The sequence below is a fragment of the Corvus cornix genome, chromosome 3, assembly GCF_000738735.6.
Source record: "Corvus cornix cornix isolate S_Up_H32 chromosome 3, ASM73873v5, whole genome shotgun sequence".
NCBI classification, from domain to species: domain Eukaryota; kingdom Metazoa; phylum Chordata; class Aves; order Passeriformes; family Corvidae; genus Corvus; species Corvus cornix.
In genome coordinates, this window is record NC_047056.1 from 78,491,030 (window position 1) to 78,518,218 (window position 27,189).

The following is a 27,189-nucleotide window of genomic DNA, read 5'->3' on the forward strand; positions in this document are numbered from 1 at the left end:
TTCCCCGTTTATTGGGATTTAGGGTCTTTTGCTCCATGTGCCACAGGCCAGCTTCAAACTCTTCTAATTTAAACTTACGCTAAATCCACCACAGTCTGAATTCGGATCAGGACATGGAACTGCAGCAGCTTAGTGACACAGACAGATGATCTCCTACTGTCAGTGGATAAAGGGCGGTCATTAATTTTCATTCTCCTGGCCTTTCCCTCAGTGTTTGATGGATCTGGCCAGAAGCTGATGCTTTCTTGGCAGGAGGGAGTGGCAGGGTCCGAAGGAAAGCACTCGTGTGACTTGGCCTTGTCTTAAGTGATCAATCTACAGACTGGCAACAAGCTTGTGGTTTTGAAGCACTGCCAATCATAAAAGGAAATTAAGAAATTGAAAATCATATCTACAACAGGATTTTGTTGTTGCCTCTGCGTCAGCGAGCATATTAGAGATGCTAATTGCTATTCATATTTGGGTAATGCTTATTTGTGTGGGAGGGCAGCACTTTCACAAGACTGAATTCCAGGCTGTGTAATGAACTCCCTTGGGAATGGTGAGCTGCTGTGTATTTTGTGCTTAGAGTTGATGATGGAATTTCTTATATTTTGCATTCTTTAATGTGATAATACAGACACAGGCATATTTAAAAAATAAAAATAAAAATAAAGCAGCGACGGCGGCACTGTGTTGAAATAAATAATCTTCTTTGATATAGCCTGTCTAAAGAAATACTGCAGGGCAAAGAAGGCTCCTAGAGGAGCTGAATTTTTAAGCTTCCTTTGAAACAATATTTCTAATCCATTTGCTACTTGTAGATTTTTTTTCCAGAAAATTACTTGTGTGTTGAACTCAAACTGAGAAAATGAGATTTTAAAGTTTGAAGAAGCTGTGTTATATTTTTATATTATACTTAAGGTTTTAAAACTCATATAAAGCACAAAATTAACATATGTAACCTTATTGCTGAGATGGTTGCTGTGATTTTGGCTGAGAGAAAGAACTTACAGATAAAGCACATCACAAAATTGAAGTCAGAGGCAAAACTTCTGTGAATGCATAGGCCATTAGTTTTATGGTAAGTATGTTTTGGCAAGCACTACACCATGTGCAGTGAGGTACTGTGTTGGGGGAGAATTTTCAAACCCAGTTTTGTGAATCCTAATAATTTGTAAAAGAGGGCAGAGGCCACGTGTTCCAATGGGTATAGTATTGGATTTGGAGCTTGGGAAATGCAGTTCTGTTCTTGTTCCTTAATCTCGATGACCGTAGGTTGAGGGATACCAAGTAAGTTGCCTTATTTTGCAATAAGTAATATTTTCCTGAAAAGTACTTTCAAATTTAATGATGAAAAGTTATAAACATCTGCATAAAGGAAAAACCTCAGTTTTTAACTTAGGATTTTCACTGTAGCTCCTGTCAGCTTCAAAACTGTGTAAAAACCAAAAACCTACCACCACTACCAAAAGAAACTCAACTGAAAATGGAAGTCTAATAATTCTTTTAGCTTTTATTTCGGGCCCAACTGATGTGGACTGCTTGATACAGCACATGTGTGGAGGCAAATGAGTGTTTGATACAGTTGCCTTTATTTGGGTATGCTAAAAATAGTTGATTTCTGAAGAAAAAACTTTATTTGATAGTTGACATTTTTTAAAATTTAAAGATTAAAGTTATTAATACTCTGGTAGGTGATTTGGAGATCTGTCTGTGTAATGCCAAGAGCTGTCACTCTGCTAATGAAATTTTCATCCTGTTTCTTGAATTATTGTGTTAATAATAATGCCCAATTAGAATTAATAACGGCCCTTGCCTCAGGATCAGAAGTGAATGAAAAGTAGCTTCTAATGAAACTTCAGATTTTACTGTTTCTGTGACTAGATATTTTATCTGTTTGTGAGATTAATCTGTGTGGACGCCGTGACCCTTTATTTGTCAGAATTTGTTTCAGTGGAAACTGACTAGTTGGTAGTGATTGGACTGACAGTTTCGAGAGATGATGATGGTTCTCTATTTCCATGTATAGTTTTCAAAGGTGAATGAGCAGTTCTGTTACTGCTCTTATTGCTGCTCTGCCTTTGTTCTTTTATTCACTTGTCTGGTTTTACATTTGGATTGAGCCATCTGATGTAGGACCATGTCATCTTGTGTACTTGCCCAGAATTTAAAACAATGGGGCCTGGTTACTAATTGGAGCTTTTGGGTGCTCACACAATAGAGGTAATTAGTAATAAATGTACAGCTGTAATAGCAAGTAGTGTTCACAGTGGGCAGTGCAATTGCATGGCAGTTAAGTTCCTGTGTTCTGTCTCCAGTGAATGTATTTGAGAAATCATTGCTCTTCTTTCTTTGCCTTTGGGGTGTTGCCCAGAGGCATGTTCTTTATTCTGGTGTAAGTGCTTATCTGCTGATACCTTAATTAACTTCTTAAAATATAAATGGCCATGGTACGTCGAAATAATATTCAGAAATGTACTGATCAGCAGTCTACAAGATTTCTCCATGAATGCCTGTAGTGTTATCTGGAGAAAACTTTAAACTTGACATTAAGCACATGCACTTAAGAGTGAAACAAGCAAACAAACAAAAAACCTCAACCAACCAACCAGCCCAAATCCCTCAATAACTGATAAATTCAGTTTCACCAAAACCCTGCCTATCTCTTTTGCTTCTTGCACATTTTTAGTTTTTAGCTGCTCATAGAACACTTCTGTTTGTCAGTCCATCCTTGACCAAATTTTTTCTGTCTTATGTTGGTAGTAATTAGAATTTTGTTAAGTTCTGTTGTTTGGACCACATTCAGAGTTTTAGTTCAGTAGTTTATTAAATTGGGAGGGTAGAGGAGTTTTCAGCCATTCAGCTAACAAAACCTCAAAAAGACTACTTTCAAAATGAGACATATCTGGATCAGTTTAATGTCTTTCCCAAGCAGAGAACTTGTTCAGATTCTAAGTTGGACAGATATATTACCATGAGCCCCAGACAAATGGGTCTACATGAAAGTAATTTACTGTCCTGAGACGAAATTTTTTTCTGTCTTCAAAGTCAGCATGTGCTGTTTCTCAGCATCTCTGAAGTAAGATACAGACTCATAGAAATCATAGAATGATTTGAATTGGAAGGGAACATCCAGATCATCTAGTTGTGAAGGAAGATGGCATGCAGATAGGTGTGCTTAACAAAAACTTTGTTTCCATACAGAATGCCAGTGAAAATTCTCCAGGGGCTTTAAGAGGTCTGTCACATGGACTCATTTGAAGAATTGTAGCCTGGCAGTGTTTGTCCATGTGAAAGGAATATTTAAGTTGTGGGCTGGTTCGACTCCTGTAGCAACTAAGGCCACACAGCCACTTGCTCTCTCCCCCTTGTAGGGAGATGGGGGAGAGAATCAGAAGGGTAAAAGTGAGAAAGCTCAGGGTTTGAGATAAATATAAGGAAAAATAAGGAATTGATTCACTATTTCTCATTGGCAGGCAGGTATTTAGCCATTTCCAGGAAAGCTGGCCTTCATCATTCACAAAGGTGACTTGGGAAGAAAAAACCCATGACTCCAAATGTCTCCTCCTTCCTCCTCTTTTTCCCATTTTTTATTGCTGAGAGCAACATTGTATGGTCTGGGATATTCCCTTGGTCAGTTTACAGGTTTTAAGTGTAAAAAAATCCTTTTAAAATGTTTTTTTAATAGTATCTGTCATGATTATTTGTTTTTAACACTTAATGTAAAAAAAAAAATAATAAGAGATTTTGAGGATATACCTGTAATTATAATATCTTAACACTGCCTTTGCAGGTACATGATGCTGATTGATGGCAAGAATGAAGTTTATATGATTGATAGAGACAATTCCATTTTTCATGTATCCAACCTGGAATTTCCATTTCGTAAAGATCTTCGCACACACCTAACAAACACTCTTCTAGATGGGGTAAGGAGTGTACTGTATAATTATTGTAACAATTAATGTGCTGTTTGCTTTTGTTCATGAACAGGGCCAAATTTTTAGGCCTGGATCAGTGAATCATAGGATTTCAGGAGGAATATAGATTCAGTCACTGGCTGGATGCGGGAATTGCATTTTATAAGAAATTACTTACCTACGGAATGGCATTGATGACTGCTCTGGGGGGAGCTGTTTGTCTTTGAAATAAATCAAGGTATTGAGATGGATGGCATTCTCTGAATATGAGAAAAGACTTGAAGAGAATCTAAAAAAATTATTGCAGAACTTCATCTCTTGCTACATAAAAAAGTAATAGCAAACATGGTCAGTTTTATACAGCTCATGGAAATGATTTTAAAATTTGATAAAATTTGCTTCATCTTTTGCTACACTTTTGTGAATTGATGTCTTTGTTTCTGTTACCTTTATTTTCAGCTGATCTGAATTTTTGAATAATTTGGAAATGGCTTAGTTATATTTGTTTAAGGCTAAAACATTTCTAAATTGCTATGCTAATTTAAATTATGTAAACTTGCTAATGAATTCTTTGAGCCACTTGTAAAACAAGCTGTAAAACATCTGTATTTGTGGTTTGGAGGCTGGACTGGATTACTGGTGGTAAACTTTTCAGAATAGCCACAAGAAGAAATTATTTCTTTCTTGACTGTCCTATTTCATATGACCAAAAGAACTTCATTAGCTCTTACACTAATAGATCAATGCAGTTTCCTATTAAGTTTCAGTAGCATTGGATACTTTCTACATTGCTGTAATTCCTGCTTGATGAAGTATTTTTATACCTGAGATATCTTCCATATTGATCTTCTGAAGCCTAATGCACTTTTCAGATATAGGAGACCATATTGTCTTTATTAACTTGCTTTCCTTTCTCAGGCCCTTGTTCTCAGTATTCTTCTTGAAATGTCACTTCTGTGACTGATCTGTCTTACTGAACACACATTTACATGTGAAGCATGTATAAATTGAATCTGTGAGGATAATTACTGCAAAGAACAATGTACTCAGGGACAGAGAAGCAGCTAATGGAATATTTTTCACCACCTCTACTTCACTGAAAAATTGAGAGCATAATGCAAGAAATGCCATGCTTTCAGCTCAAAAGTGGTTGCACAAGCTGTCATGTCTGGTAGGAGCCTCTTCAGCCAGGCAGCTCCCTAATGATATACATAATATTATTCTTAATGACATACATTAGGTTCCATACTTTTGAGATAAAAAGCCTGGTACTGCTGGTTTTTTCCCCTGCTACTTCTAAGGCTCTTGAGAAAGTAATGACTTGCCAGTGTCCATATGGTGCAATCCTAGGTGTTCTTGAGGGAAATGGGTGCTCTTTCATTTATTTATTTAATTATTCTTTTTCTTTCAAAACAGATGTTTTAGTAAAGGTGGCTGATATGTACATGGTGGAAGACAGGGATATTGAGATAAGTGCATAACGTAGCTGTGGGGCATGGAAGAAGGTCTCTGATCTGGTGTTTTGTGTTCCCAGATTTATTGATTTAAGTCTCTTAAGAATAGCTGAAGTTCTCTCAGGTACCCATAGCATGAACTATAACTTTGCTTAATTTGTTGTTCTGTAAAAGTTTGACTGTTACAGTGCATTTTTGGTGTTTCACTTTATTGGCATAAAATCAGTCTTACTGTGATTGTTTTCCCTCCCACATTTTTTTTTAATAAAGTGAAAAGCAAAATGACATGAAATGAACAAGTACTGATTGACTGAAGTACCCTGAGATAAAATAAAAACCTTTCAATGGATAAATACTTTCCATAGTACAGATTTCTAAATTTGTTTCAGTATGGTCAATTAAATAAAAAGCTGTTGATGGAATATTTTTTTTCAATTGAAATTCCTTTAACAGGTTTGAGGACAAGACTTGCCTATTATTTGAAGTGTCAGAAGAGCTTAACTTTGTAATTGAATATTTGTTTTATGTTGATGCCAAATGAAAATTTCCATGAGTGATCCTTTACTCTAGATATATGCATGATTTATTTTATTTTATTTTTTAAATCTGTGGGAAGAAGTTGGCTTTTTCTCTATTGACATATTTTTCTAGTTTGTGCTTGAAGGGCTGTTGAAGTTAATTCTTTAATTACAGGCTGAAGTAGTTCATACTTGGTGTCCTTGAAGTAGGTTTCTCTCTTTCAGGGAGTGAAAGTATAGAATGAGGTGGCCCAATTGGTATTGCTTTACAGTATTCTTAAAAATATGAGAAAAAAGGAAAGAGAGAACAAAAATATCAGTGCCATGAAGCAAACAACTACTGGTTTTAAAAATACAAAAGATTAGGTAATTCCCCCTAACATTATTTAGAATGACAGTATACATGAAACTTTCATAAAGGCAATTTCCATGCATTCAGGCATCTATTCACTTGCTTTAAGGCCTCTGGTGTAAGCCTTTCATGTCGTTATCTTTGAGAATTTCAGATGCGTTTGTGGTTCACTTCAGACTGAAACTACTTGCAAGCAGTTCTTATGTGACCAGTTACATCTTGGGTGATGACAGATCTCCTGCAACACTGTGCTCATCTCCAGCTCTTCAGTTGCAATTGTTTTCCTGTCATGGAAGAAAGTTTTCTGCAAAGCTCATTAAAGCTAATTTGTCACCTGCAGGTGACTAGTGTGACTTATGCCTTTAGAATCCAAGTGTTTTGCATCCACTGAGAGAATGCATAGAGTTTTGTTCAAATGTTTTGGCTGTCATGCAAAAAAACTAAATAGCTATTTTCAGGAGCTTTCTCGGCATTCTGCTTAGCTTTGGAACAGTTGAGTAGAAAATGCAGAGGCATTCTTAGCCTTGAAATACATTTTACAATTTTAACACAACTTTTTAATCTATTTTATTTTTATATAAAATATTGTTCACACTTGAAGACTTTGGAGGGCCAGGAACTCCATAAACAGAGAGTGAGATAAATATTTATTTATGTTTTTGTATTAGTAGAGATCTTACCTATTTGTAAACTGTCTCAGAAATTGCAGAACTTAAAACTTTTTGAGTTTGCAAAAGCTGGTGCAAAATAGATTTATGCAAAATAGATTTAAGAAAAAAAGCAAGAAACAAAAGCTACTTTCATTCCTGAAATATAGCAGTGACTAGAATTGTGTTAAAGATAAATGGATAAAGGATTAAGACAAAGCACAGGAGGAAAAGGAACAACAAACATAGGTATTATTAGATCTGATTCCATACTCTGTGTCAACAAAAAATACATTCTGCAAGTGGCTGGTAAAATTGGATCCTTTGCTTTGTGATTAAATTTTGTATTATTTTAAGTCCAAGTTACTCTCTAGTAAAGTGATTCAAAGAAAAAATCCACGAGCTCTCAGTCCAGCATTGTTCTTCTGGTACTTGTCCAACGAAAAGCTCTTAGCACTGTTGCAGGTCTAATATATTGTACAACTGTGCTTTGCAACACCAGAAGATGGAGGAGAGGGACACCAGCACAGTGTTGCAAGATTACATTGCATTAATTGATCACCGGACCTTGTTCTTCAGGCCCATGGGTTAAGTGGATACCTAAACCAGCAGCTAATGGACAAGTGCTAAAGATCATACTGACTAGCAGAGGTAGTTTTAAAACACACAATACTGGCTGTAAATCTGCATGGAGCCTGTAGAAGGAACTGCATGGATGCAGGTGTGCCTTATGGATACTTTTATGTTATATTAACATGTCATGTGAGTGGATTTGGGTTTTCAGTTTTTAGTTATCTAAAAATTGGCTTAAATATAGTCTTACAGTATCAGCTTATTACTCAGGTCAGAACGAGTGAGTTTAATTGTGGTCATTTCTCAAATAGTACATTTTCCCAGCTTCTCTGAACTTGTCTCTGGGGTCTATTCCCTGGGGTATTTTTCAATTTCGATAATTTCAAGAAGATTCCAAAACCAGACTGTAAAATAATGATGTGTTAGAGCATTTCTAATCTGAACCATTCCTATGCTCACTTTACAGCTTTTGCCTTGTGACAGTTGTATTGGTGTAACTAATAGAGCAGGGAATGTTGTTGTCATGATGGAGATGAGCAGCGCAGGAATTTGTCATCTCCTAAGGCATATTGTGCTATTGTTTTTTGCTCTGGTAACTGGGATTTCAGTCAGGATGTCAAAGAGAACAGGAGGCAGGGGAGGAAGAAAAGAAGGGAGGAGATGAGGGAAAAGGCTTGTTTGACCAGTAATAGAATAAAAATGTTTACATGTCTGAGGTAGAGAAAAAGTTAAAAATAAACACTTCAAAGGATGTTTAAAAACAGTTCTTGGTCCTCTTTGTTGTATTTTATATTCCTTCTTAAACTGAGTATGCAGAGATTCAGATTTTTAAAATTAGGCATAAAATCTTGTAATACCAGGCACTGAAATGTTTTCAGGGTTTTGCATACAAATGCTAGCTTTCCATCAAAGCTGAGGCTCTGAATATGCATGCTGAGAAAGTAAGTCCTTAAACCCTAAATATGTGCTCAATTAAATGTGTTTCAAAAAGTTGTTTCACCTGCCAATTCAATTTAGAGTTAATGAAATACAATGGCATTCTTTTGTTTCACTGTTACTTTGTTATTTGTTTCACCTGATTACTATCAGGAATTTCAGGTGGGGGTTTTTCATCCTGGATTTTTTCCCCCTTGCATTGTATCTTTACACACTCTTCCAAGTTTGCATATCATGCCTTCTGTCTCTTGAGTTGTACCCATCTGTTCTTGTAGTTAGTTATAAAATTTATTGTCAAAGAAGGCATTGCAGCATTGTGTCTGCTATTCCTTTGAGAGCCTACCTAAATATTGGGAACTAATGGAATGGCATTTTGTTACATCATTTCTGTGAAGTTACATCACTTCTACGTAGACTTTTTTTGCTCATGTTATTTCACAGTGCCTCTGACTAAAAGAGTAAGATATTGTAATGTTACAAAGGAATAGTTTTCACTCACTGGATTAATTTTTGTTAATTTTTTTTTTTTTAATTATATGGAATGATGTGTAAGGTCAGCTTAGGTCGTCATTCACACTTGTGAATGCTGCACATAGCTTTGAAATCCCAATCTCCATCTCAGTGTTGTGTTCACAGAAGATGAGATTCCAAAATATTAAGCAGGCAGCTTAGATTTCCCAGTGGTTTTTGAGAACAACATGTTCATGTCTTCTGGTTTAGTTTTAAATGCTTCAAGCTTTGTTTGCTTTAAAACAAATCTATATTTTTACAACTGAACTGCTTGCTTATCTTTCAAAGCAAATTGTAGTTAAATGCTAGGTACAATTGGAGAATCTTGTTATTGTTACCCAGACTGAAAATTAATCTTACATGAGTCAATCAGACTTTTTTGGGTTTATTTTGTAGAATTTATAGATTCTGAGAGAAATTAAAAGGTTGTGAGACATAAAAATACTACTTACATAGCAAGACGTTAACTAAACAAAATTATTTTGAGTTGATGTAACGTTCTTTTTTGGAATAATTCTTGAACTCCTGATTTTGTTTTCATCATGTCATAGTGAACTGTTTCCATGTTTTTCAATTGTTTTATCTTGTTTGTGTGAGTTTGGAATTTTAACTTGGTATTTTTAGAAAAAAATCTGCAACTGATACAACTTACTAGGCAAGAATGAGGTGGGGGAGGGAGGTAGGGAGAAGATGGATTGCATTTAGAGAAGTGACTGTTTCAGAGTTGTCTCTGGAAAAGATCTTCCAGTGGTTGGTTGTTACCATTTTCAATCTTCCTAGTTAGTTTATCAAACTGTATATACTATGTCTGATATGTCTGATTCCCATCATAGGAAGCCTGAGTTACGGATGTAAGCACTACCATGTAATGCATATTTATTTTTGTATGTACCATTAAGTTCAGGAAACATTTTTGTGTTTGGATGTTGATCATTAACATTCTTTCCCTACCTGACCTATTTTCAATATGATTTGCCTGTACATATTGAATGTTTACTGACTTCGTGTGATGCAGAGAGTGTCTGTGATATTTCGGTTTGGAGGAGCCATACTGTTTAGTCACAGTGCAACATTCAAGCAAATTGCAGCTCTCACTGCTGCCTAAGACACTGTTCAAATGAAAAGATCCAACCTGAGCATAGGAAATGAGTGTGAATGCTTGTTCTTTACATCCTTGCTGTTGTATTTCTGACTGTGGGCAAGGTTTCCAGTAGTGCTTGGTTACTTAGGATCGCAGTTCTTATTGAGGTTTCTAAAAACTCATTATTCACTAAAGATTTTGAAAGCTGTGGGGAAACTAATATATAAATGTTGCAAATCAGAATGGGAAGCCCTAGCACAGCTTCCTAGTGTTTCATTAAATGCTTCACAAGAGACTTTTAAGACCACAATAATATTTTTATAACCTTGACCTGTTGTAAAATATCTTTTGTAATAAAGACGTGGCTGGTGTTTGATTGCATCATGCTTGCAGGTATATGCACCAAGTATAAATGTGTCAACATTCTTCTTCTATATTTATGAAAAAAATGCCAATGCTTTCTCTTTTCTTTTAAGGAAATGATCATCGACAAGGTTAATGGACAGGTTGTCCCCCGGTACTTGATATATGACATTATTAAGTTTAATGTAAGTACTTTCAATTTTATTGCTTATCATTAGTTATTGATTCTTACTGCAATTTTAATCTTATTTATATAAGTAAGAGCTTCAGAGTAAATATAAACACCAAAAGTGTTTGGGTATTTTGCATCTCGATAACAAGCAATGCATCGGAATTTAGATTGAAAGCAGCCTTACAATACATGTTGATTTATTCCCACTTGCTCAAGAAAAAAATGGCCATTTGAAACAGTCTGCTAGCCACTGCTGGAAAATTTCCGATTTCTAGAGCATGTCTGAACTATTTAAGCAGTGAAATCAAGAGGGGATGGAGGAGTTAGCCTGGTGTATTTGTTACCAGAGCTTCACAGTACTTGTTAGGCTGCTCTGTCACCTCCTTCTCAAATTTCTGTTTGAAACCAGGCAACTGGTCCTCTGCTAAGTCCTCAACAGCAGGGTCTCCTGGTGGCACAGGCTGTAGGGAAAATGTATATGAAGGAAATATATTGCAGAAGTTGTGGAAAAGGAGAACAGAGTCTAGAAGTAAAGTCTTTGTGATCACAGGAAAGAGCTGTTAAACAGTACTGAAAATAGGAAACTTGTTTTCTGTAAACCAGCTTTCAAATACAGTGAAGGTTTGATTATCACCAAAGGGCTCTTTCTGGTGTGTTTTACAGATTCTTTTTTGTTGTTATTTTCTTCATAGTAGCTCACATGGTACTGTGTTTTGGATTTGCAAATCAGCACAGAATAGTGCTGATAACACAGGGATGTTCTTTGTTATTGCTGAGCAGTGCTTGCACGGCTTCAAGCCCTTTTCCATTTCTCACCCTACTGCACCAGTGAGTAGGCTTGGGGGGCACAAGGAGCAGGGAAGGGGACACAGCCAGGACAGCTGACTCCAACTGACCAAAGGGACATTCCTTGCCATATGATGTTGTGCATATAAAGCTGGGGGAAGAAGGATGTTTGTAGTGGTGGCATTTGTCTTCCCAAGTCATCATTAGGTGTGATGGAGCCCTGCTGCCCTGGGGATGGCTGAACACCCACCCGCCCATGGGAAGTGGTGAATGACTTCCTTACTTGACTTTTTTTGCATGTGCAGCCTTTGCTACAGCTTTGAAACTCTCCTTATCCCAAACTGTGGGTTTCCTCACTTTTTACCCTTTTGATTCTCTCCCCCCATGTTATTCTAGGGGGAGCGAGTGAGTGTCTGCGGAAGGCTTAGCACCTACTGTGGTTAAACCACAGCAATGTGTTAAATTTAGTCAAAAAAGCCCATGGAGGAAACACTAGTATCTGTTAATGCTTCTGGAAACGCAAAATTATTGTTTCAGTGCTCCTAAGAGGACAAAAACAAGATTAGTAAACCACAGGGCATTTCAGCCTTTCTAAACTACAGTTGACTCTTCCAATCTTGAGTAAGGTACTACTCAGCTCAATCACTCAGTCTGAGTGGGAATTGCAAGTGTAGGCATGTCACCAGTCACCAGAAATTATTTAGGTATTCTTGGAAGCATAGTCATACTGTGACTTAGGACAGCTGCTTTTAAAAGGAGTAGTTTGTGGGGAAGACAGATTAGGACTAGAAGCTTTTTTTTAACACATTTTAATTCTGTATCTGGATGTCCTTTCTCTAACCTTTTCTAAAAAGTAGGTGTTAGTTTCCTGGATCCCTCCTACAATTAAGACTTTTCCCTAACCAAGAATTCCATATAGTCTTCTGAAAAATACAGTCTTCTATAACCACTCCTGAGTTCTCATTTTTCCTTTACATTTTCTTACCTGTGGCTTCACCTGTGATTCTGTGTTTATTTACCTTCATGTCCTGCCTTGTCTCTGCTCTCCTTTTGAGTCTAACCTGCCATTCACTGCTGTTACACTTCCTTTGAAGTAAACATGTAATATAAGAAGTGTACAGTCATTCAGTTTGGGATGTGCATATACTGGCAAAATAACACTTTTCAAAACTCATAATTATTTTGGTTGAATTTTTTTTAAAAACTACTTTTAAACTACTCATTTGTAGTGGAGTGTCCAGATTTAACATGATGAATCCCACTTGGCAAACAGGAAAAATGATCAGCAGGTTTCCAGAGGATTGTCAGTGTTTAGGAAAAGTCTGCTTTTGAGCAGTGCTTTAAAGCTTGTTGGGTTTTGTTTGTTTTTTAAGTGCCCTGGGAATGAGAGAGAGGAGCTAGTTACTGTGTAATACTTTTTTAAAGTCAAGGACGAATTAAGATAATGTTATCAGTACGAGTACAAGCAGGGCTTTAACTACAAGAAGTCATTAGCAATGGCCCTACTACAAAGATTAAAAAGCACAGCTGTTTTTAGGTTAATTTTAGAAGCTTAATTATAAAAATGGGCACCCAAGGATGTTTGGCTTGGCAAGAAATAATCAACTGAATTTTATCACCAAGAGAGGTAAATGTAATATAACTTGTAAATGGCAAGAAAGAATAAGTTCCTATTTAAGTTGTGTGAGTTAGTTTTTTGTTCATTTTTTTAGCAGATCTTCAAATAAAATAATTACACAAAGCACTGGTCCTGTTCAAAACCAGAACATTCCTCCCCACCTTCCAAACAACCCCCCACTCCAAAAACTCCCCCAAACAGAGGTTGCGCTGGAATTTGGCATTGTTTTGATCTGGGAAGTAGTTGAGTCTTGAAGGTGAATCATGGAGTACTTGCTCATGAGTTACAAGATTTGCAGCATGTCCTGTGTCTCACCCTCCACGTGACTCAGCTTACTCTGCTCTTGGAGATGCGACTTTGCAGCTGGGGAAATGCACATTCAAACCCCATTGATAAATGCCTTTGCTCAGGCAAACCACGTTTTAGTCAGGTCTTGTGAACTAAGATATTTTTAGCTGAGCTTATTCTCAAATGCATGACCTATTTTGCTAGCTAAGCATTGCAGAGTTTTCTAGCTTTATCAGAGTATTCTTTCTGAAATGTTGCATTCACAATGCAGAGAAAGTGAGTGGACAAGGAACTACCTGTTACAGATTTTAATCCACATTGTTATTGGTGAGGCTTATTGTTACTTACTTTTTGATTTTGCTGTAGTATGTCAGGAATAAACTATAGCAGCATTCTGGAAAGAAACAAAGGAAACCAAGAGAACAGACTGATTGACGTCTATAGTGTGTATTTGGCTCTAGATGTCTATACAGGAAAAGTCTTAGGAGGATACAGGAAAGTCTTAGGAGAAAGGAAACATAAAAATTGAGTTTCAGTGATTGGGAGAAACCTAAACTTGAATTCTTAAGCAAAAACATGTCAGTTATCTTGGTTGTCTTTTTCCATGATAAGTTTTGTATTGAATTCTGATGCTTATCATGTATAGTTGCTGCAAAAGTCTGTCTTCAAGGATGCTGATGGAATCCTTTGATTATTTCTTTTAGTTACTATTTCTGTGACATCTGGTTTCTAAAAGCTTATAACACATCCCATTTTGTTGCAAGAGATGTTTGTGTCAAGAAAAACAAATGATTCTTCACGAGATTTAAAAAGATTTTTCTTACTGTAATTTTCATCAGTTTGAAGCATGGCATTGATTGTTATTAATAGCAACTCAAAATATGACATTGCTGTCTCACTGCTTTCGTCTCACCTGCTAAAATCAAATTAGTAGAAAGAAAGCTGTATCCTAGTGTAATAAGCCTGCCTTTCGACCTTTGTGAGGTCCACACACAAGAACTCTGAATTTTTCATATTCCTCTGAACATAAAAGGCTAATAGGACCCACCATTCTTTACAGTCTTTAGTCTTAATGAGTATAGTGCCAAATCCCTGCAGTGTATGTTGCTTTTCAGCTTCTTGATTTGTGTCTGTATGTAGTTGAGTTCATCATTATAGTAACTGCAGCTGTATAGATACAATTTCAAATTTGGTGGATAATTTGGTGGATAATTCTAATGTAAGAGAGGAAGCTGATAGTAGAATAACTAATAGCCCCAGAAGCAAATGCAGGTAAATCCAAATCCCTTTTCATCTGAAACAGTCCACAAAAGAATATGTTTTCGTTCTCCAGTCATCTTGGAGACAGCTCTTCCTGAAAGACCTTGTTTTGAGAAGCTTTTTCTTAGATAATATTCAGTAGCTACTTGTAGATGTATGGACACTAAACGTAAGCGACTATTTTTTTCCTTAGTTAAGTAATAAAAAGTAACGCTGGCATGATGTAGGATCTAATTAATGCATTCTTAGCAAAGATGCTGAAAATGAGTACAACTTGCCTTTTCCTTTCTAACCCTGGCCTTTAAATTTTTAAACTCTAGCCAAGTTTTTGTAAGACCAGATTGCAATGGTAAGAATAGATTGAATGCTTGAAAAAGAATAATTATTTAAATGCTTAGAGAGGAGGTAGAATTTTGATTAAATTTCCTAATACTTTGTGCATTGAATTAAGTCAAGAACAGGATTTCTTTGCTTGTCATTATGCGTAGTAATGCTGTTGCTATTAGATAAAATTTGTCGTGGTAGACAGATATGCTGCTCGTAAATCCTGCCCACAGCCAATGTGCTCATTGAATTAATGCATGAAAAATGTTTGTTTTAAATCCCTGTAAAATATTACCATGTCTGACTTTTCTGTTACAAACTTCATTTTAAAGCAATGTAAGGCTCATAGTCCATGTTGTCTCTCACTTACTAGCCTATTAACCTTATCTTAAAGTTGTACTGTGAAAGTTTTGGGGGCACAATTCAGAGATGCAAGTGTTTAATTGCATCTCTTCTGTTTACAAATGCACCTGGCTGCCAGTCACCCTTCTGCTCTTAATTTTAATTCTGAGGTTCTTTTTCAAATGGTATCACCTGAAAATACAGATTTAAAATGCTTTTGTTACTAACAGTACTCTGGAAAGTAAGGATGCTGTGGGCATGTTTGCTCTTGCACCCTTTTGATTATTTCTTCTCTAACAAACAGCCAAATGCTTGTACTGGTGCTCCTGCTGCATGTTATGTTCTCAGCATATGAATATATCACCTCATTCCTTCATGGCTCAGGGCTGTCAGGTAAATGAAATACAGAGCATCCACTTAGCTGTGTCTTGCTTAGCTTTCTGCTGTCACTCTGAGAGAGGTGCATTAAGTTTGCTTTTCCTTCCTCCTCCAGTTTTTATGGTGCTGTTTATTAAGAGCAAGGGCAGCCTGGCCAGGTAATGCAATTCAGTATCCTGAAATTCCAAAAGGGCAGCATTACAGTACAGGAAGAGCAACAAATGGTGGCTTATGTGATTGAGAATCAACACAGTAAGGGAGTAATGCTGCAGAAGCTCTTGGGTCTGTGAAGTAGGATTGATGTATCACAGTTAGTTGTCATTTCAAAGTTTTTATTGCCTTATTCCCTTTCCCTGTTGATCACCTTTTATCCATTGGCTCTGCGTCCTTTTTGGAGCAGTTCCCACTTTGCCCGGCTAGCTCAGTCGGCAGAGCATGAGACTCTTAATCTCAGGGTCGTGGGTTCGTGCCTCACGTTGGGCGCCAAGCTGCCTCTGCGTCCTTTTTGGAGCAGTTCCCACTTTGCCCGGTCAGCTCCGGACGCAGCCGGCTGCGGGGCCAGCCTCCGGAATCCGGGAGACCAGAGGTCTGGCTCGTGGGTCCTTCCACAGGACCGCGGCAATAGAGGCAGGTGGTGGAAGAAGGAGGCAGGCTCAATTGTGGATGAAATCCGGAAGGTTTATTGTGTCTCTGAACAGGAGACCTCGCCCCCCGGGGGCGTCCAGCAATGAGCAACCCTGAGCGCGCCTGCCAGGGGTTTTATGGGGGGTGGCGACAGGGACGGGATGACAACGGCATCGAATCAGGGAAGGAGAGGACGGGTCTGCGGGATGAGGGACACACAAGGGAACCTATCTTGGGAAAGGAAGGGAGGGATCCTCCCCCGAAGACCAATCACTCGACGCCCCTGCCAGAACTTTCTAGAAGCTTGGGAGGGGTGCCGGAGCGATTGGCGGGGGTCTGGGAGGAGACAAATAGAGAAAGCAGGGTTATGAACACGAAACCAGGAGGGTATAAACTGGGATGGTACAGTAACACGAAACCCAAGGGGGAGACCCGGACTGAACCAAACAAGACACACTCCCACAATCCGTCATTAAAAACCTGAGTTGTATGTCTGAGCAGCACAATTTGAAAATCTTCTTACCTCTGTGGTAAACTCTCAGACAGCTACCTTGTGCTTTCTTTACTGTTACTCCTTCTGTTTCAGTCAAGTGCACAGCAACTGAAAAGTAGCATTTCTGTTCATTTTTCCATCCCTTTTTAAAAAAGATCTCCTTTGCTATGATGCATGCAAAAAGTAAATTATTGTTGAAGAGTGATAATTAGTACATGCTGACCAGGATGTCTTTGCTGTTTTCATGCTCTTATTTTTTATCTAACAAGCTGCTTGTTGTTGGGGAGCATTCTCTAGTGTTATAAATAGTTTGAAGCATGACTGTTTAACTTGCTGGTTACATTGTGTGAAAAAATCCATTGATTTCTTTCTTTCCCTTACATCTCTGACTTTGATCCTCGTTTTCCCAACCCAGAGGGCACTATGGATCACAGTGAAGGTGGTTTGTTTTCCAAATTTTCCAAAATAAAGAATGCTTAATAGAGTATTATATAAAAGCAAAAGGGAGTTAATTAAATTCTGTCATGCCCTGTTTAATTCTCAAAATATGAATGTTTTTATACCTTAACATGAAGCATGTCTCAGCAGAAACTTTTTTAATGGCAAATTATCACTAGCGTAATTGTCAGTGGAAGAGACACAAAGTGTTGCTCCTGGGAGAGAGGTACAGGACAAGTAGTTCTCCAAGAGTAGCTTTAGAAGTTACCATGATACTAAATCCTTTGTATTTTTCAGGTGTTTGTGTCTGTAGGTTTTATCTTACTTCCTTACCCTGATGTCATGCTTTTTCAGCAAACCATGAAACTTGCTATAAAAAAATACAAAGTTACACCTGAAAGTTTAAGTTGGGTTGTAAATGAAAAAAACTGAGATACTTCAAACTGAAAATACAATTTGCAGAATAAAGTCCACAAACAATTTTTTTTGTTCTTAGGGAGTCTCCTTAAAGAGCTTTTCTCAGTATCTTTGTTAAACAATTTTCTGCCTCTCATGATTTTAGTCTTTAAAAACCCTCACTTTTTATCTGCAGTATCTTTTAATCTTCTTGTTACATTATAGGAACTTATGATTAAATAGAAAAACTCTCTCCTTCAGCTCACAGTTTATGACTGTCATTCCCATAGGAACTGCCAAGTGGACTTAAATCCAGCTTCTGTCTCAAGAAAATATTCAGATCTCTCAAAAATATGGCAGTAATCACAGCTGAAGTGGAAGGTGTGATTTACAGTGGAGCAGGTTTTCCAGTTGCATTATCAGGTCCAGTTTTCTAAGTACTGGCAGTGAAGTCTTAAACAGGGCTTGTTGTCCAGTGTATTTCAAAACAAAAATCTGTAGGCAGAAGCGAGTATTGGGGGGAAGGTCATATGGAAGCAGTGAGAGTTTTCAAATGTTGTAATGTCTTATTTCCCTAACTTAGTTTTAATTACTCCTTTTCTACAATTAATCTAGCGATAATATTTCATTTTTTCAGCTTTCTCCCTTGTCTCTTCACATCTTTTTCCTGTTTCTAGGGGAAAAGAACTAAACAAAAAGAAATAATCAAAGTTAACCAGAAGGATGTAGCAATTATAATAACTATATGTTTTGGGGTTGTTTTTATCAAGGTTGAAAGCAGGACCTCACTATGGAATTTTCTTTTCCATGCCTAACTGGGAGAGAATTGGGATTATTCAATCTGGAAAAGAGAAATCTTAGGGGAGACATTACTGCAGCCTTCCAGTACCTGAAGGGAACTTATAAGAGATTGGGAGAGGGACTTTTCACAAGGGCCTGTAGTGATAGAACAATGGGGAATGGCTTTAAACTGGAAGCAGGCAGGTTTAGATGAGATAGTAGGAAGAAATTCTTCACTGTGAGCTTGGTGAGGCACTGGAGCAGGTTGCCCAGAGAAGCTGTGGATGTCCCATCCCTAGAAATGTTCAAGGCCAGGTTGGATGGGGCTTTGAGCAACCTGGTCTAGTGAAAAGTGTCCCTGCCCATGGCAGGGGGTTGGAACTGGATGATCTCTAAGGTCCCTTCAAACCCAGACCATTCTGTGATTCTAACATGTTTGAATAGCCTGACTGACTGTTATGGTCTCGGAGAGAATATGGAGGCTGTATTTTTATCCTTTCTAGAATATTTCTCTTATTTAAAATAAATATGAAGAAAAAATACCACTTTTGAAATGAGTATTACATTTATCAGTATTTCTTACTCATAAGCTAACCATGTAGACAATGAACTAGATATCTAAAGACAGATTGTGTACTGAAATGATGGATGCTTACAAGTCTTCAGGTGTTACAAGCTGATACTTAATTTTTAGTTCTGTCATGGTTTAGGCAATGTAGGTGGTTCCTTTTCTAAGATAGTAGTTGTGAATAAGTGCTGATTGTTACTACTTTTTCTTCCCCCCTCTTTTCTAGTTTTTATGAGACTTCATACTATCTGTACTAGACAGTCTTATTTTAAATACCATGAAGTGATTTATATTCTAAAAACACCAGTATCACAATCTTTTCAAGTATGAAATGGCTTGAATAATGTTTTCAAGATGAAGGAATTTTCCCACGGTTCTTTAATTCACTGGAGTGATAATTCTTTATCATAAAGACAGTTGTGTGAAAACCCAGCAATAGCTATTTCTATGAAGAGTCATTGTGAATGGCTGATAGAAAGGAAGAGTGTGAGGAGAGTAGAAGTAGAAAGAGAAAATATTGACTGGACCACCTAGTATTTGTTGCAATTAAGATAAGAATGCCTCCATACCACATGCAACACAAGCTCTAGGAAAAATAATTAGAAAAAACTGAAGCAGTAAAATCCTGTGTTTGACTTTGAAGATAGCCTAAATTCAGTGTAAGATAAATTATTAAAACTTGTATTCCCATTTGCAATCTTTTTTGTGTGTAAATACCCCATGGTGTTAATGACACATCTGTTTTATAATTAGGGTTTATTAGAACTATGACTTTTTCTTCTGTAATTGAAGTGGGAAGTTCATCTACTCAGATTACCTGAGGGGAGGCAACCAGTCTAGATGGAACAGGATTCCTTTTCGTTTTAATAATTTACGTCCCAGTAAAATCCCCTTATTGAGTTCTGTTTTTGAGGGCTCAGAAGGATTTCTAAATGAAGTCACTGTACGTTCAATCAATGAATTTGACTGAGTTGTCTGTTCTCCGAAAACAGCAGCTGCTAAGCTTTCAGTGCCTAACTGGAGCTTTGTTTTCAAAACAGAGGGCTTAGGTGTTCATCTGTGCTAGATGCCTGTTTCCATAATTCTGCCTCTTTATTGCCCTGTGTTGGTGATGAGAATGAGTCACTTCAAGCGATTGTAAATATTCTGCTTTGTATATGTTACTGTTACACTGGTGGTGCAAATTTATCATTCAGTTGCAATTACAGAGTTCTATGGTTTTTATTGTGAATTTGTTTAAAATTTTGAGTAATCTCAGAAGAGCAAGGAAGGGAGCAATGTTTGGAGTGCAAACTACTTTTTTTGTTTTGATCGTATCTGTTTAGTCACAGTTTCAACAGTCCTGCTGATTTGTTCAAGTTGTTCAGTTGTGACATATGTTTACAAATGAACAAACCCTATGGAGCTATATGTGTATGTTCTGTTAGACCTTGGTGTTATCCATTGGCTACTAACTTCTTTCCTTTGTACATTTTAAAATTTATTTTTAGTGATTATTTTTTAAGGAAATACCAGTACTTTCATATATGTCTCAAGCAATCTTTTTAATAGGTCTGATTCTTCAAACCATTTTTGTTCTGTGAAAAACAAATCAGAGCGATATTCCATTGTACAAAACAACAACATATAAATAGTAATTATGTTCCTGCAGCACATTGGTTGTATTGTTACAATTGAAACAATATTTCACACGCTGTACCTCATTGATGGTAAGATAAATTTTAGAAACCTTTTGAAACTGCTGAATTCCTTGCCATTGTCATATATGTGATGTAAGTTAGAAAACCTCCAAAATTTTAAATTTAATTTTTAGATTATATTGATCTTCATGCCTTTTGCTTTTTAGAAATGTAGAACTTAAGGGTCATAATTCTATAAAATTTTTCATTTCTCTGATACCTTATTTTTAATGCTGCTTTAAAAAGAAAACTTCATAGGAAATGAAAAAAACCTTTTAGGTGATTGAATGTAGTAATAATCTTATTTGGAAACTGAAACAGCACCTTTAGATTGCTTTTATATAAAGCTATGTATAGAAAAAGAGCAGCATCTATAAAACGATGGTCAGAAGAAATATGTGCCAGATCATTAATATTAAATGCAAAATATTAGACTGCGTGGCCTTCAGAAGTTGGGAGAACTAATAATGGGCTTTCATTGGAAATGCAGATGTCAGCTGTGGGTGTCTTGAATTGTCAATAATAATGTTAAACACAGGGTAGAATATCAGGCTGAGCTTATTCTTTATTCTTCTCTCAAAATCATTAAAGCTAAGACAGTTGTGACATATGTTCCACTCTGGCTCAGTAAGTGAAGATGTGCATGGAACGTACATCTCTGTGCGTGTGCTGAATTATTCATGTCTCAGGTACTGCTCTGAAGAAGCAAATGGAGCATGCTTTGCTGGTGGGTAGGCTTCAGCCTGCCTCGTGGAGGAAAAGAATAAATATTCTCAGTTTATCCTGGACCATGCTGGTTTATCAGCTGTATGCAGAGGCCCAGGCATTATTTTTTTTTAACTGTAGCTGCATTGGGGGAAAAACCACATAAATACCAAAGTCAAAGATTAAGTACTTTTATGGAATTTAGCACCTATACAGCATGGTGTATTCACTGCATCCATCTGGGTAAAGGACTTTCCATGTAAGGCTTATGGAATTTGCTGACCTGCAGCCACAAGGTAACTTTAGAGACACAGGGGAAGGGAAACTTAAACGTGGAGGGTGATAGTAGGTCCTCAGGGATACCTTTCTCCTTGTGGAGAGACATGCAGGATGTGCAGCAGAAATCACATTATCCTCTTATCCCTATCTCAGCAACTCCTGCCATCTTCCTGCATGTAATGACCTGGGATTTGAGTTACCAGCTGCAGCATGAAGTTGTGACTTCAACAATGAGGTCACTGGGAACTGGGTGGAGGGCGGGAGCACAGCCTGACACTTGTCCAAATTCAGTCTCTTGGCATGTATTTGGAGCATCATTAGAGGGACTGTGGTTTTGTTGGGTGGGTGGATTTTCTTTGGTGGTAGCATTTTTTAATTTTCTTTTTTTCTTTTCCTTTTTTTTTCTTCCCCTTTTTTAATCTCCATTCAATAAGTAAATTGCTCTCCCCCAACTGCTCAAGACAATGGATATTAAATGAGCTGCAGACCCTGTTTTTTAGTGTTTTTAAACATGTATTTCTTTTTGTGGTTCTTATGTGACTTGTTGAGAAGTTAATTTGAAATAGCCTAAGTTTAAATTTAGAAGTTTTGACTCCTGGGTGGGTTTCAAAGTGCAGTAGAAATTTCATCTTATGTTTTGAAGTTGTGTGGAGGATGTTTTAACATCAGAACCATACTTTGCAAGCCCACTCCGTGCTGTGACCTTAGTGCAATGCACAGTTTCAACAGGTGAAGAAAACTCAGCTGCTCAAGGAAGAGGTGTTGATTCAACAGATGTCTCTTCTCTTAGGGCTTGTCTAAATGATGTATTGCTTTAGGATACATTTTATTTACAGTGAGAGGCAAGTGTAACTTTCTAGCATAGGTAGGAGATACATGCTACTTGTTAATTTTGTTTTACCCTTTGCTAACACACATATTTTAGGTTAAAAATGTCTAGAACAGGAATTATCATGTAATGTACTTCAGTAACTATGCTGCCAAGCAGTAGTGACCCTCATCCTCTCAGACAGGTGAAAACCTACATATTGGAATACAATCTTAATCATCTGAATGCTTAGATTAATAAAACATCTATATTGCCTAAAAACATGCTATTACTTAATGCCTGGGTTTAGAGTAAACGTGCATCAATGTCTTGGGTTTTGACAACTTTTAAATATGTGCTTTATACACTAAATCTCTTCTGGTTTTGTCAAGGTCTCTGAATTATTTATTGCAGCCTACATTACCCTCCTACTTATTTGCTAAAAACTAGAATTTTATCACTTGAAGATTTTGGATATGTCTGGGATAAATGCCTTGTGTATTAGAACATTTTTTGTAATTATGGGAAATGTCTAATAACAAAGAAAGAGCCACTCTCCTCCAATATTGCTTTTATTCAGTATGTCCTTGAGTTAAATTCAATGATGTACTAATTTTCTTATTGCTAATGGCCTGTGCTTTTGTGAGAATGAAATACTCTTTGACTTCTTAGTTTACTAGTCTGATGAAGAAGCAGCTTGGCAGCATTGTCTGTTTTCCTGTCTCATATAATCTTATGTCAACCTAGCTTTGACCTTTTTTTGATGGAATCTACTTGTAATATACCCTTCTGCTTAACAAGCTTTAAAATAGAAATATATGATTGGCAGAACTGCAGGAAATAATTAGTTCCAAGTAGATGAGAAAAGTGAAAGGAATATTTAAAGGAAAAGAAAGTGATTCAGCTGGTTTATGGTGCATATGAAGTTGCCTCAGCTTTTAATTTAACTGTTAAGGGATGGAAATAAATTTAAATCACTGTACGAAATGATTTTTTGAATGAGTCATTATAAAAAAGCTTTCTAAATAACCTTACTGCTTATTGGAAGCTCAAATGTATGAAATATTAATTAGTTAATTTGCTCTTTCAGACCTACTAATAAAATACGGCTGAGTGGAAAAGGTACTATAGGAAAGAGCATGTGCACTAGATCTTGCTGAAATGTACCTAGAGAATTATGGGGTTCTTTGAAGTAATAAAAAAAAATATATACACATTTCCCAGGAAAGAATTCTTAAATTAGTTCTTCAGTCAGTTGTTACAGGGATTGAGATGTGTTGTCTGTGTTTTAATTACATGTACAAACCAGGACAAACTCTGTCACTGTATAGATGAGTACTCAAGTATGCTATACATGGGATGAGAAAGAAAGGAAGGAAAGTAGTAGAAAGTAAAAGATTGATTGATTTTCCAGCATTTTGTCTGTGGCACTTAAAAATCTGTAGATCACACATCTGTATCCTGTGAGAAATGAATAAAGAGTGAACCACTCTCCTGCCCCTTGGAATTTTCCATAATCCTAATTTTCCTTTTATTTGAATGGCTTTTTACTAATAACACCTTCATATTTGAAAGGAAGATTACACTGAAGGCAACAGTAACAGTGAGCTGAGCTTTCTTCTTCACGAGCATGGATCACTGAACAGAGATTAGGAGACATTTCACCCATGGTGTCTACCACAGGCTTTGCACAAGATGTGCTTCCCTACAGAGTGATGGTGGCTGTGCTGCCTGTTCTTACATAGACTGGAAGCAGAGTCCTGAAAGAAAGTGGTTATGAATTACATGTGGTATGGGAGCAATGCATAATTCTTAAGGCTGTTGCCATGAACAACTGAGGACTTTTGATAGAGGCCTAGTAGGATCTAATGCTAGCAAAGAAATACAAGACAAACTTAATGGCCCTTTGGGAGCATGCAATGCCGAAGATTTTGGTGAAAGCCACTATGATTTTGGAAGGAATTGATCAAATTCATGTTGGTCTAAAATTGGTACTCTGTTTTTTTCCTAATTGAGATACCTCTTAAGATACTACTTACTTTCTTACCTTTGTATGCCTCATCAGAATGTCATTTTGCCATTTATTTTTTTGGCATTCTTCCCAGTTGACCAGTTCATATCCTCTCTGATGCATGTTGGAGCAGTGCTTTTTTCCTTCTAGCTGCATTTAGTATAGGAAATACCTGGTAGCCGGTTCTCCTGCTCAGCTATACTGCTGCCATTGATGATTTGAGTCTCATGTCTTCCCAGTTTTCTTTGCTCACTGCTTTCAATTTTCAAAGAATTCTGGTTTGCAAGCCAAGGCTCTGTGAGCTTGTTCTGTAGGCCATGAAAGGAATGGGTTTTGAAAATTATTTTCTTGTGTGAATGGGGTGGCAAAATGAGGGATGATCTCATGTAAACAACTTTCAGTGCTGTATCATGCTTCTAACAATGCAAATCTATGAGTTTTGTCTCATTGCTGTGAAACTGACACCTCCAATTGAAACGAGCTTTTGAATTTATTAGTTGACAGTTGCTTGTTTTGTTCTAGTGATATACATAGCATGTTTCCCTCACTATCTAATGCTCAAAATATAATAAACTCCATTACAAGCCATTACTAATCTGACAAATGTGCATTTTGAATGCTCATACTGATCTGGTGCAATGCACCAAGTGTATAAAGAGCAATGTAAAGCTGCTGTTTTATTTCAGATCTTGAAAGGTCAGGGTATGCTGCTGAGGCTTAGTGAAGGGTTTTACTGCCTTTTTGTGACTGAGCTGTCAAATATCTTGCAGGCTTTTGTAGCCATTGTTTATTGGCACATTTTCCAACTGCACCTATTTTTCTCTTTTCTGTGACAGAAAAATGAACATTAATTAATGTTTCTTTCAAGGCATCAATATACTGCACTCGGAGCAAAGAGTTCACTTAAATGTGTAAATCTCGTTGCTTCATCATGAAAAGTATTCTAAACAAAATGAGCTAAATGACTTCAGACGAAAGCTATGTGGAGAAGTATGTAGCTGCCATATAAAAGCCATAATTAGGGAATCTTTAAATTATTTTACTTAACTTTAAAGGTATTTAGATAGTTAATTCACATGTGCCTGAATGCATATTACAGGTTTCTAGCTTTCTGTGAACTTTGATTTAATTAAGCTTCTTATAGCTTGAGACAGATACTTGAAAGCCACACGTTTGGGAAAAAATTAGTGATTTGATAATACTTTTATGTATCTGTAGGATTCTAAATATTGTGTTAGGCAAACTTAGATGGCTCAAATAATTTGGTGTTTGATTTTAATACTGATTTTTGTAACTTGGCAGGGACAGCCTGTTGGAGACTGTGATTTTAATGTTCGACTTGCATGCATAGAGAAAGAGATTATATTTCCACGACATGAAAAGATGAAAAGTGGTCTCATTGACAAAGCACAGGAACCGTTCGGTGTTCGAAACAAACCATTTTTTGACATCTACACTTCCAGAAAGGTAAGCTTGACTACAGTAAAACAGTTTTTTATGTTGTGGTACTGGAGGCAGCAAAACAGTGGTAGGTATAGGTTTTCCCTCAGCATTTTTGTTGTGTCTTCCAGTGAGTTCCTCTGCTAACCAAGTGTTCAGCAGTGGTTGTGGGGTGATTACCAGCTTGGGATATTCTGAAAAGTGGGTTTTTTTGGTTTTATTACTTATCTCAGGCTTTTAGAAAACAGCCTTTGAAGATATCAATAAATCTGAAGTACCAGGTTAAACTTTTAGGACGTTGAAATCTGCATTTGGGATGATTGTGTTTCAAATGCAGTTCAGTCAAAAATTTTTCACCCTAATGTGTTACCACCACCTTAAAAACATCTTTGAGGAAAGAATGTCTATACACTTTTAATTTATTGGGATATTTGGGTTTGGTGTGGCTTCTTTTGATTTTTTTTTTTTCTTTGGGATTTTTTTTTTGGTTGGTTTGAGGTAGGTGTTTTAAATGTCAATCATGACAGACTCTGAAGCCTTCTTCATTTTAGAGTTTAGGTTACCCATCTTTCTTTTTGTACAATGTACATTATAGGGTTTTTTTTGGTCATTACTTAAATCACTCTTACTTAGAGAAATATGTTCTTTGTACTCTTAAAACAGAAAGCCTTTTAGGAGGCTTGAAATCTGATCATTGTTTTCAATAAGTAAGAAGTTTTATGTCAATATTTAAGAATTGTTTGTATGCCCTATGATAACTGTAAGGAGTTTTAGGTAGCAGTACCAGTATTGATATGGAGTTTTATCTAAGGCAATATTGGTAAACACTTAAGAGAAATAATTATTGGTTCAAAATAGATTTCAAATCTGTATCTGCTCAAAAGAATAGGGTTTATAAAAATATATTCTCAAAAGATCAATATATAGACTAACAATTATTGTTGCTCTTACTTACCTTAAAATATCTTTTTCATTTCATTACTTCTGTGAACTTGATGAGTGTGATTCCTGTAACACTTCCTCAGGGTGATGAAAAAGGGGTTGCATTTTCATATTCATCATAACTTTGTGAATTTTTCATTATGTATGGTCAGAATAGACTGTTGTTTTGAAGTATTACCCTGTTCTGAAAAAAGACTATTTAAAAATAATACTGTTTTGCCCAAAGGATCTTTATCCTATTTTTATTCAGTCATCTCTGCAACTATAGCAACAAACGTAGTGATGAATACTTCATCAGCATAGCTAAAAATGCAAACAGACTTCCTCTTGCATCAATGATGAATGTCTTGAGAGGGTTTTCCAGCTCTATGTACAGTACAGCAAGGTCTGCAGGAAGACAAGGAGTTCCTTCTATCCTCTCAATCAGTCCCTCCAGAGACAGGTGCTCATATCCATCAGTATCTCTCCAGACATAGGTGCTGCTGAATGGATGCTAAAGGATGACAAGTGGGACCTTCTTAG

General features: G+C 36.8%; 1 protein-coding gene and 1 non-coding gene across 4 annotated transcripts in view; both read left to right on the plus strand.

Moving 5' to 3' along the window:
* The window catches only part of RNGTT (RNA guanylyltransferase and 5'-phosphatase), a 172,906-nt gene that overhangs the window by 39,249 nt on the left and 106,468 nt on the right, over positions 1-27,189 (plus strand). For all 3 annotated transcript variants that reach the window (XM_039570126.1, XM_039570127.1, XM_039570128.1), the window contains exons 9-11: positions 3,776-3,911; positions 10,450-10,521; positions 25,588-25,752. In XM_039570126.1, coding sequence (XP_039426060.1) covers positions 3,776-3,911; positions 10,450-10,521; positions 25,588-25,752 — 373 coding nt within the window. The remainder of the gene's footprint in view (positions 1-3,775; positions 3,912-10,449; positions 10,522-25,587; positions 25,753-27,189) is intronic.
* TRNAK-CUU lies at positions 15,915-15,987 on the plus strand. Its single transcript has one exon. It is a non-coding gene; the product is annotated as a tRNA-Lys (tRNA).